Source organism: Carlito syrichta, unplaced genomic scaffold (genome assembly GCF_000164805.1).
Source record: "Carlito syrichta isolate Samal-C Ts95f unplaced genomic scaffold, Tarsius_syrichta-2.0.1 Scaffold313381, whole genome shotgun sequence".
Classification (NCBI taxonomy): Eukaryota; Metazoa; Chordata; class Mammalia; order Primates; family Tarsiidae; genus Carlito; species Carlito syrichta.
Genome location: NW_007257477.1, coordinates 564,610 through 577,520, shown reverse-complemented (window position 1 = coordinate 577,520; position 12,911 = coordinate 564,610). Strand labels below are relative to the sequence as shown.

At 35.0% G+C, this 12,911-nt stretch overlaps 1 protein-coding gene across 2 annotated transcripts in view; it reads left to right on the top strand.

The window, feature by feature from the left end:
- Window positions 1-1,216: 1,216 nt before the first annotated feature.
- The window catches only part of HIF1A (hypoxia inducible factor 1 alpha subunit), a 49,795-nt gene continuing 38,100 nt past the window's right edge, over window positions 1,217-12,911 (top strand). The window contains exon 1 of one of the 2 annotated variants that reach the window (XM_021718745.1): window positions 1,217-1,484. In XM_021718745.1, coding sequence (XP_021574420.1) covers window positions 1,468-1,484 — 17 coding nt within the window. In that variant the 5' untranslated portion in view covers window positions 1,217-1,467. Of the gene's footprint in view, window positions 1,485-10,544; window positions 10,572-12,911 lie in introns of those variants that run through there. The other variant, XM_008070385.1, reaches the window with a different exon arrangement.

The following is a 12,911-nucleotide window of genomic DNA, read 5'->3' as shown; positions in this document are numbered from 1 at the left end:
TTTGTGCGCTGGGATTTGCCGCGACGGCCTTGGGATGCTAACTTTTTAGTCTGCACGTGCGGGTTTTGTTTCGTTTTGTTCGAACCGCCTGGTAAAACTTGCCTAGACCGAGAGTCCGAGGAACGAGGGTTTAGAGAAATCGCAGTATTTTAAAGAGAACTTCAGAATCGGAGGCTTGTGTTCGTATCTTCTGTCACGAGAGCGCAGACGTTATACATGAATATATGCCTCATTCATTCCTGAATTGTCGTCGTGGTTAAGTGTAGGTAGTTTTAATGAGATTGGGGGGGGAAAGTACGTGATCAAAGCGAATGAAAGGCAACGCTGAAATGATGCACATTTTTTAGAATTCTGTTTCACTTTCCTGAAATTGAAGCATATTAAAGGGAAACCTTCAACCTATATCCTGAGTTACTAATCATTCTGTTAGAATTTAATGCAAGTTTGAGTCACCTTGAAGTTTGAGTCAAAGGGGTACATTATAGAGAGATTAAGAATTGTGAGTCGGACCGGCGGTAGCATGAGCGACCCCCTCCCCACACACACAATTTTGTCCACTTTGGTCTTTTAACGTTTGAGGAAATTATTTTAAGGAATTGAAGATTTATAGAAGAGTTATGGTTAGCAGACTGGCTCTACTGTTAAATCCTTCCACTTTTCTTGGAGAGATTAACTTCCCTAATCAGTATCAGCAGAAGATAAACTTGTTTATATTCTTGCCGTTTTGTAGATCCCTTATCTTGGTCCTTATTCAGTAGAATGTTAGGTTCTCAGTTTGTACACACTAGACAAAGCACTTATAAAATTCAAAAAGTGAACAAACTGGTCTAGACTTCCCAGTGTTACCATGAATTAATTGCAGCTGATTTTGTAAAAGTGATTACAGTTCTTATGATGGGATGATGAGGCTGCTATATCGTAAACCTAAAACAGATATCTTTGTGTAGTGCCAATTTTCTGTCCTTATTGTATACAGAATCATACGTAATACAATGCATTAAGTTGTAAACCAATCATTTCCTTTTTACATGGAATATTGTACTCATTTATTTGCCATTCATCAGTTAAGAATATCAGAAGCAGCTTTAGAATGAATGAATGAATAAATGAGTGAGCTGCTGCTCATCATCCTCCTATCTAAGTTCTTAGATTTTTCTCAGTCCCATCTGTTACTTTGAAGACATGCCCATTTGAAAATTTAGCAACCTTGGGTTGAATAACTGAAAAATTAAGTTAAATACTTAAGTGATGGCTACCCAGCAAATTTTAGATGCTGTTTATTAAAGATGACCTTCTCTAACTAATTTAAAGTTTGAAAGATAACTGAGAGACTGAAGGGTAGAGATTTTCTTCTTGTTTTTTTTTTTCCCCCTCATTTTAAATGCGCTCCCAGCTTTGGGGATGGGTAACAAATTTGTCTTTTAAAAATACAGTCTAGGGAACTCAAAACCTGAAGAATTGGAAGAAATGAGAACAGAGAATGGGTATGGTTATAATAGATTTAACATGGGGCATTTCATGTTGGTTCCTTAGTTTAGGGACTGGACTTATTTAATAGCACATGTATTTAGATTTTTAGATTTCAAAGGACTGTCTAGAGGTTCATTGTTCTGTTTCAGGCTTCAGGCCAGGCTCCTTCAGAGTTTTCCAAAACAAATAGTTACTGGATCATTAAAGTAAAATTTCTGAGAATAGACATTCTTTAATTTTCTTCTCTAACTTTGGCCATTAAACGTGAAGGTGTGCTCTTATTTATTAGTCAACTTTTCTCTTGTTACAGTTGTACTTTGATTTTTCCTCTTGTCTGAGGAAGCAGCATGTGGTGATTCAGAGCATAGATAGTATATGGAGGCAGGCATTTCTGAGTTGAGAGTCCCAGCTTTTCCACTTGTGAGCTTGGGCAAGTTACTGAATGCTTCTGAGCCCGTTTCCTCCTTTTGAAACGATGATAAGAATAGCAGCTATTTGAGCAGTTAGTGTAAAGATTAAATGGGATAATACATGTAAAGCACTTAGCCCAGTGCTCAAATAAGAGTTTTGGTAAACACCCTGTGTACTTGAAAATAGGTGTTACCTGTTAAAGTTCTAGTTTAAACTTTCACAACATTTAAAACTTTTTTGCAAGTCCTTCCAAATATTTCCTTTAGTTTCTTTTCTCTGACTTCATGCATCTTTTCTATCTCCTAAAAATGAAACGACTAACATTGGACTCAGAGCTTGAAAGGGATTTTTTTTTCCTGTTAAAATAGTAACTCCCTGGATTATATTGGCATCTAGCATCAGTTATTTTTCTTGAGCGTCTGATCTACTCTCTACTCTAGACCCTCTTTTCACAGTTCCTCACCTGTATTTTCTCCCCAGATAGGCTACTTTGAATTTACTCTGTATTCTAGAGTCACACACATCCAGTATTCTAGTAATACTGTTCATTTAAGCAAGATACATGCATGACACTGACATTTTAGGAATGCATAACTTAAATTTTTTTGTCTTGATGCTAAAGTTTAGAGTAAACAGTTTCATTTAAAAAAATCAATCTTTGTTAAAGATGATGAGTTGATAAAATACTCTCAGTAAAGCCAACTATGTGGAAAACTGCCTTTTGCTTATGAATTTCTCCAAGGTTAAGACCATTGGCTTCTATATGAAGGTAAGGCTTCAGGCCTGTGTTTTGTATCTGATTTTTGTGGCTCAATTTGTATGAAATCCATATTAGGTGTACTTTTGCACATGGGTTTTTACTGACCCATCAGGTAAGACTGATAAAGTATTGTAGTTCATTCCTGTGGTCCACTGCAAAGCACCTTGTGTTGTCTGGAGAATGTCCAACCTTTATTCTTGTTAATTTACATTGTCTTTGTAGCTCTAATGGTGTCTGGTCTCAGGATTTAGATCTTGTGGTTACTGTTGTGTGTCAAGAGTGGTGTGTAGGAGGCTGAGGGGGATTAATCTCTTGGCTGATTTTTTTCTGATGAACTCAAAATAGTTTATGATGTTTTGGTGGTGAAATAAATTGTTATGCTTGAATGTTAAAGATTTGGGTTAAATTACTATGCTTGTTTATGGTTACCTTCTGTTAATATATAATTTTTTAAAATTTAGATACTTATAGTGCTTTCTTATCTAAGATTATTAACATAAGTCTGTTTCTTAACCAGGAAAATAATCTAAATTTAAATGGTGTTTGAATGAGTTTTCTATCAAGAAATTGATTTTTTTTTTTTAATGTTAAGATTAGTTATCCAGTTGGTGAATTTTACCCAGTGTATTTATGTGTTGTTTTCTACTTAACTCTGGAGGGTTAGAAATAATTTGAAAGAAAGACAAGTCAATCTTCTTGTTCAGCATTTTTGGTTAAAATGTGGTGGGACTGTTATGATTAACTACAGGGTTGAGAATTTTAAAAATAATTGTATCCCTCAGCCTCTTGACACATCAAGAATAAACTATTTTGTGTATGGATTGAGTTTTATATTAATGTTTATATCTTCTGAAGTAAAAATTAACAAACCCATATCTATTTGCTAGATATAATCTTTTTAGAAAAATTAAATGTATACTATCTGAATTTATAAAACAATAGACCTTTATTTATAAAACAAAAATTAGCGATTACCTCATGACTTTTTTTTGCTTTTGAAGTGTTAAATTGTGGTAAAAATGCCTTAACATAAAATTTGTCTATCTTAGCCATTTCTAAGCAGTCAGTAGAATAAGTATATTAACATTGTTGGGCAACTAAACTCTAGAATTTTGTCAGTTTGCAAAACTAAAAATTATACCCATTAAACAATTCCCAATTTTTCCCTCCTCGCAGCCCAGGCAACTATCAGTCTACTTTCTGTGATTTGACTACTCTGGACATCTCATATAAGTAAAATTGTGTAGGTTTTATCTTTTTGTGACTGGCTTATTTCACTTAGTGTAATGTCCTCAAGGTTTATCTGTTCTGTAGCATGTATCATAATTTCCTTCCTTTTAAGGCTGAGTAATATTCCATTATATGTGTATACCACATTTTGTTTATCAATTCATTCATCTCATCAGAACATAAGCCTGTAAATGTCTCTTCAAGGCTTTTACTTCTTTTGGGTACATATCCAGAAGTGAGATTGCTGGATCATATGGTAACTATATTTTTAATTTTTCAAGGAACTTTCTTACTGTTTTTTATAGCAGTTGCACCATTTTACGTTCCACCAACAATGCACAAGTGTTCCTATTTTTCCACATTCTTCCCAACACTTGTTATTTATTTATTTATTTTTTATTGATAGTAGTGATTGTGTTTTTAAGGTCTTGTTTATAGATGATTAATCAACTAAAAGCTAACTAAAAAGAACAGTTGCCAGTGAATGCTTTAACAGAAATGAGGTTAAGCACCTCTAAAACGAGAATTGAATTTTTCTAGTTACTTAGATTTGGTCTACCAAATCTTTTTCAGAAGAATACCTATTGTGTAAAATAGTGTATACCTGTTCTATTGTTGATAAAGCTCCATTTGGTTAGTAAATTTGTTTTAAAAGGTTTAAAACAATAATTGATTTATTTTTTTAATAAAAAACTGTCCTCAAGATGTTACCTTTAAGCTGTGAGCTGTGCTAGTGATCTCAACTATCGTTTATGAGTTTCTGCATTTTAAAATTTCCCACATGGTTATAATTTTAACCATAGACATTATTTTAAGGTATGATTTTGAAAATTTATTGTGTTGTACATGGGAAAATCTAGTGATGGAACATAACTTACTATAGTTCTTCACTTGTTTTAAAAAGTCACAGTATATTCAGGCAAATTAATTTAAAAGTATCTACTATTTAATATTGCAAGTTTCTCTCATTGATGACAGGTTCTCTGTGTTTCTCCCTTTTTCTTAATAGTTTGTAAGGATTTATTATTCCAATTGAAAAGTATTGTGGTAAAAATGAACATAAGGCTTAAAGGTGAAAGTCTTTGAGGGTTGGGATGTTTCTGTTCTTAATAAATCTTTTCTGGTAAATTCAGGTGCTAAGAAAATTCCTTTAAAAGGATTCCTATCCCCCACCCTACCTTTTCCATTATAAAACTGGATGTTTCAATGGACAAAATCCCAAATAAACTGAATTTGAAATTTGTGATGTAAGCTCACACAGTGAGCTCTTAATAAGTATTTGAATTAGCAAATGAAACAATGAATGAATAATTGGATGAACAAAGAGAATGCAGAGAAAGATTTGAAGGCTTAGGGGGTTTTCGACGCCATAATTGTTAAATCTTGAAGTTTAATTTTTAGTACCTCTTTGATATTTACAGTATCTGTTAGAACCAGGCTTGAAAACATTTTTTGTTAATAAATACAGCTAGGTAATAAGTACGTGACCTTGAAAATAACTTGGTTCCTACTTTAAGATATGTAGAAAGTTAGTGCCTTTCAATTCTATATATTTAAAACACTGAGTAGAAAAAAAGTATACTAAAAGAAGCATCTGTGTATGGCTGTGGAAAATCAGCTAGGTAAATGTATGGAAGGTATTTTTATCCTTGTTTTATCTTTAGCAAGCGCTTATTAAATATGTATATATCTACCCCATAGTGGTTAAGAAGAACACACTGAAGAACCTGACTGCCAGAAATTCTATTATGTGCTGTTGGGTAAAATGCTTAGCTTCGCTGTGCCTTCATTTTCTGTGTTGTGAGAAGTGTGTGTGAGTGTGTATGTTACTTAAAACCGTATTGCCACATAATAAACACAATATAAATGATGATTGTTATTGTGCAGGTACTTGGTGCTGGTAACATAACAATGACTAAAACAGAAATAGCCTTCAAAAAAATTTAGAGTCTGCTAGAAGAGTCAGCCATGGGACAATAAGTTTGAGTCAGCCATGGGACAGATAAGTTTAAATACCACCTTAGTGTTACAGGTTATGAATTAACTAATTTTTGTGACCTGTTTATGGTCTTAAGGAAGGTACCCAGTATTTCAAATGTATTATAGTAAAACAAGGGCATTTCAGAGTTTCTCAGAGAATTTAGATATAATTCAGGTCTGTCCTTTGGGTTAATTATGGACTGACTGCAATCTAGCCCTTAGAAAATATGGTTTACACGAGTGAATATACATGCACCTATGTTTGTAATGTCTATAAAAATAGATTGGAGTCTGGTGTCTCTTTCATATACCCTTTTCTCTACATTTGCCTAACTTATGTACATATACTGCCTGGGTCTGAGTGTTTGCCATATGTTACCTATTTAATCTTTTTTTTCTTTAACATTATGTCTTGGTTATCTTTCTTTGCTGGTACATTCTCTTTAACTATGGCATAACATTCCTTAGCATGGCTGTACCATAATTTATTTAATCATTCCCAACTGACAGACATTTAGGTTGTTTCTAATATATTACTATTATGAACAAGGCATAACGAATGTCCCTGAGTGATTAAGTATATGATCTTAAACATTTATTTAAATTTATGACAATACCTATTAATTAGGAAAACACAAAAGGTGTACATAAAAATGTGCTCATAATTCTACCACTTAAAGCTAACCACTGTTAACATTTTAATGTATTTTCTTCCATGTATTTTATTTATTTTTTTGTTTTGTTTTGTTTTTGTTTTTGAGTTGGAGTCTCACTCGGTCGCCCAGACTGGAGTGCAGTGGCCACTCCCGGCCACCGTAGCCTCGACATGCTGGGCTCCGGTGATCCTTCCGCCTCCGCCTTCCGGGTAGCCGGAATTACAGGCATGCGCTACCACGCCCGGCTGATTTTTTAATTTTATTGTAGAGATGAGGTCTCGCTGCCCTGGCGGATCTCGAACCCGTGGGCTCAGGCAATCCACTCACCTCAGCCTCCCAAAGGCGCGGGATCACAGGCTGAGCCACCGACCGGCTCTTCCATGTATTTTTATATGTGCACATGCATGTGCATGTAAGTGCATATATGTGCTTTCATTAGCTAAAATTATACTGCTTGACATACTTTAATATCCTGCTTTTTCACTTACTATGAGCATTTCCTACATTTAAATGTTTTTGTATAATATTTTAGTTACATACTATTCCCTTATATAGCTTAGAGACACTATAGAGGCAGTATTTCTTTGTGGTTAAAAGCTCTGAAGTTTAAATAGAGTACCTGGTACTGAATCTCTATTCTGTTACTAACTACTGTGACTTACCTCTATGTTATGTAACTTCTCTGTTCCTAAGTTTCCTTGACTATAACTGCCTCATAATTAATGTATGTGAAGTGCTTAGAACAGTGCCTGACTAATATATGTATAATAGTGTTTACTGTTATCATCTTTTATCTTATTAACAGTTGCCTTGAGTTACACAATTGCTTTTCTAAATTTTTGTTACTGTAAACTAATGTAAGGATCATCTTAGTTCATAATCCGGAATACAAAGAGTTTAAATAAGGCTCTTGATAACTAAATAATTTGATCTTAGATGACTGTTTTATAGCTGTTTCATTTACTTTTAGAAGCCAATTGATTATGAATATTAATTTAGGATACCAAGACATTGGCTTATTAAGAATATGATAAATTTGATAGATAAAATTCTAAGAACTATTTAATTGAGGCTAACATGTCATCAGCATTATAACTTTGAGTATCCAAGTCCTATAACTTATCAAATGTTGAAGTTATAATCTAATACGTTATTAGTGATCTGTAGCCAGTGATCAAATTCATTACTGACAGTGATTGTAAATTACTGTTGGTAAAGGTGGGCTGAGATGGTAGTAAGCTTAAAAATCCTTTGATTCTATTAAATAAACACCATAACATAAATAATATTTTTGAATGCCACGAAAACACCATATTACTGCTTGAAAACATAAGATATGTATTTTCAGATGCATGATATAGGTATCCGAAGCTTGGAGATAAAGAAGGTGTCTGAAACAACTGTTGAAGTGATTGGTTTTTTCTGCTTTGATTAATCATGTTATCTCTATGCAAAGTCTGTGAGCCGTATCCATCTGTAATGTTCTTAGAGCATAATGCATGACCTTTGTATCAGACCAGTGTAGTGTTTCTCATAATCTTTGTGTCATCTTGTCCAATCTGATGTACCTTTTTTTTTCACCATCTCATGCCCACATCTGAGCTTCTTCTTGTTTCAGTTTAATTTTTCTGTGTTTCACTTCACCTATATCTTCTTCTACGAATTCTACTTTGACTTTTCTTGATAAAGATTTAAATTTGGGCAACTCCCTCAGGTTCCCTCCTATTATGGAAGCTTTTCTGTCCTCTCAATAAATCCTGCTTTCATAAAAAAGTATATACATATATATGTATATGTATATATATTTAAATCCTATGTAATTTCTCCACAAGATTTATTTAAGCCTTAATAAGAGTAATAAATATGATCAAACCTGCTACCTTGTCTTCATCCCAAGATGAAACCTCTCTGCCACCCCAAATAGACATTAGATACAGGTGTATTCTGTATAATAAAACCTTTTATAAGGTTGGGGCTTGATTATTCTCTTGCTTGTAAATAGGAGTTCCCTGAGTATATTTAAAATCACTTGATGCGGCTAAATATTTTTTAAAATATCTAATGAAATTTTAGAATGTTTGTTGGAAGAAATGTGAGAACTATACAAATACAAAGAAATATAATTACCTATTATTTCACTACCTAAACACTGTTTGTCCATATTTTGGTGATTATTTTAGTCTCGTTTCTGTTTTACATAGGTGTGTAATAAAAGCTAATAAATGTAGGATTGAGGTGTGGGTGCTGTGTTTTTTTGTTGTTGTTTTTTTGTTTGTTTGTTTGTTTTTGAGTTGGAGTCTCACTCTGTCGCCCAGACTGGAGTGCAGTGGCCGCTTCCGGCCACCGCAGCCTCGACCTGCTGGGCTCCGACGATTCTTCCGCCTCAGCCTTCCAAGTAGCTGGAATTACAGGCATACGCTACCACACCCGGCTAAATTTTTTGATTTATTGTAGAGATGAGGTCTCGCTGCCCAGGCGGGTCTCGAACCCGCGGGCTCAGGCAATCCACTCACCTCAGCCTCCCAAAGGCGCGGGATTACAGGCTGAGCCACCGAGCCCGGCTGGGTGCTGTGTTTTTAACCTGCTTTTAACAAATTTACATCTATATATTTTTTCCATCTAAATAGTGGGGGGGAGATTCTTAGAATTTTATAGCATTGTGGTGAGGATTAAATTAGATTATATTAGTGTTGGGTGCTTATTAGCATAGTATATGCCTCTTAATAGTCTCTAGATGTTGGATATAGCCTGTCTTACTATTACCTTTATATCAAAGTTATTCTCAAAAAGTATATGATTAACACATTCATCAGAAAGGGTAGATGACTGCAAGATATATTAGCACACATTTTTTTCTTAGAGATTTTTGCAGTTTGCTGAGAAAATAAAGAATATGACAGGAAATTATTTACATAGGGTTGTTGTAAAATTAACTAAAAATTTTTGCCATATGGTAGTAAACATATAGATATTTGATTGCCATTAGTTATTTTATAATAATTTTAAAGACTGAATAGTATTGCATTATATAAATGTTCCATCATTCTATTTAGGACACCTAGATTGAATCTAATGTTTCTCTATTGTAAATAGTGTTGTGATTAATAGCCTTTATTCATGATTCTTTTTTAACAATAAATTCTAAGAAATGTGCTGAATGTGGTGGCTCACCTGTAATCCCATTACTTTGGGAGGGTTGCTTGAGCTCAGGAATTTAGACCAGCCTGGGCACCATAGTGAGACCCCACCTCTACAAAAAAATCAAAAAGTTAGCCAGGCATGGTGGCGCACACCAGTAGTCCCATCTACTCGGGAGAGGTAGAAGGATTGCCTGAGTCCAGGGCTGGTAAACTGTGATCGTGCCACTGCACGCCAGCCCAGGCGACAGAATGAGACCCCAACTCAAAAAAATAAAGAAATAATTTCTAAGTGGAGTTATTTTTGGCCAAAAAAGTGTAAATTTTAAAGCTTTTGACTGAGCACAGAGACTCATGGCTGTAATCCCAGCACTTTAGGAGGCCAAAACAGGGGTATTGCTTGAGCCCAGGAGTTTGAAACCAGCCTAGGCAACATAGCAAGACTTCCCCTTTAAAAAAAAAATGGGGGACAAAAAATTAGTTGGGCATGGTGGTGCTCACTGTAATCCCACCACTCAGGAGACTGAGGCGGGAGGATTACCCTAGCCTAGGAGTTGTGGACTGCAGTGAGCCATGATCGAGTCACTGCTTTCCAGCCTGGGCGACAGAGCGAGAACCTGACTTAAAAAAAAAAAACCAAAAAAACTTATTTATCTTCCAGAAAGTTTGACTTAGTTTATACTTGCTAGTAGTATTTTATAGTGTCGTTTTCCTGAACTTTATAATCATTAAAGTTTGTAATTTGAAACATTGGCAATTTGATAAGCATATTAGGATTCTCTTTGTTGCAGGTAACAAACCACAACTCAAGTTAGTTTGGGTTCTTTTGTTGTTGTTTTTCTTTTTCAGTTGCAGTCTTACTCAGTCGCCCAGGCTGGAGCAACCTCGATCTGTGGGCTCAGGCGATCCTTCTGTCTAGCCTTCCAAGTAGGTGGAACTACAGGCGCACTTGCCACTGTGTCTGGCTAATTTTTGATTTGTTGTAGAGACAAGGTCTTGCGAAGTTGCCCAGGCTGGACTTGAACCACTGGACTTAGGCAGTCCTCTTGCCTCTGCCTCCCAAAGTGCTGGAATTACAGGCATGAGCCACCGCACCTGGCAACTCAAGCTAGGTTAAGTGGGAAAAATGTAGTTATTGGCTAACACGATTTTGCTTTGGTTTAAGGGACGGTCAAATCCAGAGTCCCAAGTGCAGATAGGATTATAAAACATTATTCCTATCATCCCAATAAAGCAACTTGTGTAAGATCACACAGCTAGTAAGTAGCAAAGCTAGGTATGTCATGAGGTATCAATTCATGCGAAACACTCAGAACAGTGCTTGGCAAAAAGCAAAAAGACACTGTCCTCATTATTATTATATTTATGAAGTTGTTTTCAAAATAGTTTTACTCTTGAAGTCTCATGATATTGTTTATAACCACTTAAGTCTTTTTTAGGATAGTCTGACAATGGCTGATGTCCTTTGGGCCAACTGACCAGTGAATATATAGCAGTAGTAGAATAGTGATGCTTTTCCTTTACCTTGATTTTTTTTTTTTTTTCCTCTTACAAATAGTCTGGCCTTTGCAAATTAAATTTTTTATAGACATATTGCTCTAAAAAAAATTTTCATGATGATTATAATAAGGAAGAAAACTGTTCTCACGGGTATTTCCTTGGGTTGTTACAGGATGGGAAATTAAGAAAGTGTACTTTTCCATATTATTTTGGTGTCTCATTATTCTTGTCTTTTATCTTGTTAGTAGGGGAGAGTTGGAAATTGCCAGCCTTTGCAGATAATAGTTAAAATATTTAGATGGTTATAATGTCAAACCAATAGTCAAAGCTTTCACTGTGAATGGAAGAAAGGATGTTTTCTTGTATAATAATGTAGGCTGATATATTTCAGTGTTTCAAAAAAAATTTCTTCAACCCTTGACCCCCTAGCACCTACCTGCTGTGGCTTATAACTGGTTATTGTACATTTATTTTTTCAACAGGTATTTGTGCAACTAATTTATTGAGCACAGCATTGAACTGTTTTTGGCTCGGTCCACGGTTGCATATTCAGTTTTTGATATTAATGTATTCATCCATAGAATATTCCATTTTTTATTTTTTGATTCAGTACAATTTCAAGTTGAGGTTCTTGGAAAGTGCTGACTTTGGTATTTAAGCTTTGTTACATTATTATCAGCCATCACAGAAGCATTGTCTGTAGTCATATTTACTAATTTGGCCAGTCTGATTTTAGAATTTTCTTAAAAACACACACACACACACACACACACACACACACACACACACACACACACACTCTTGTAACACAGTCTGTTGATTTTTGGCAGCTGTAAATGGTAGAAAGTTCTTTATTCCAGTATTCTTCAGCCCTCACTAATCTTTAGGTCTCTTTGGGAGCAAAATAATCCTTGTGAATCTGCCCAGTGACCTCAGAGTATACTGCATTAAAAAAGGTAACACTGTTATTTTTAGTGATCATTTGGTACCAGTTGGATTATAAACATATGCAACCTCAAACACAGAAAGCTTGTAGTAAGTATATAGAACTATGTAGAGGTGTTTTGGTGATCCAGAATATGCCTTTTCCTTTTTTAAACTGCAGTTAACACAGTTAAAAAATTCTCTTTGAATGTATCTTCAACACTGCTTTAAGTCTACTAAGCAAAACCCTGCCATGTTGTAATTCCCAATTATTATTTTCTGGAGTTGCATAAATTACCAAATCTGCCTTTCATGTGACATCTTTTTCAAATATTTGAGAGTAGCTATCATGTCTCTTCATCCTATCTTAAGGAAAAATAATCCCGAATTTCTTTAATCTTTTAAAAATTAAGTATTGAGCACCTGATTTATGGAAAGGCATGGGTCATCTTAAAATGGGGGTGAGGGTGGAGAGTCTCAAGTGGAATCTGAGACTGCTATTCACTAATAGTGTTATCTAACCCTTTTTTTTATAGACAAGGAAACAGGATCAGAGGATTACTTGGAAAATTTATTTGGTAATATTGGATAGGTTGGATTAATATAAGTAGAAAACGGAGACTCTTGCTTCAGGAGACCTGCTCGTTTTCATCATTTCCAGAATCTTCATCATGGTCAGGGTTTAGAACTAAATAGAAAAAATCTTTGAGGTATAATTTCTATTGTATATCTTTATTTCAATGCATGTGTTTTTGTTGTTGTTGTTGTTTTTGAGTTGGAGTTTCACTCTGTCGCCCAGACTGGAGTGCAGTGGCCGCTCCTGGCCACCGCAGTCTTGACCTG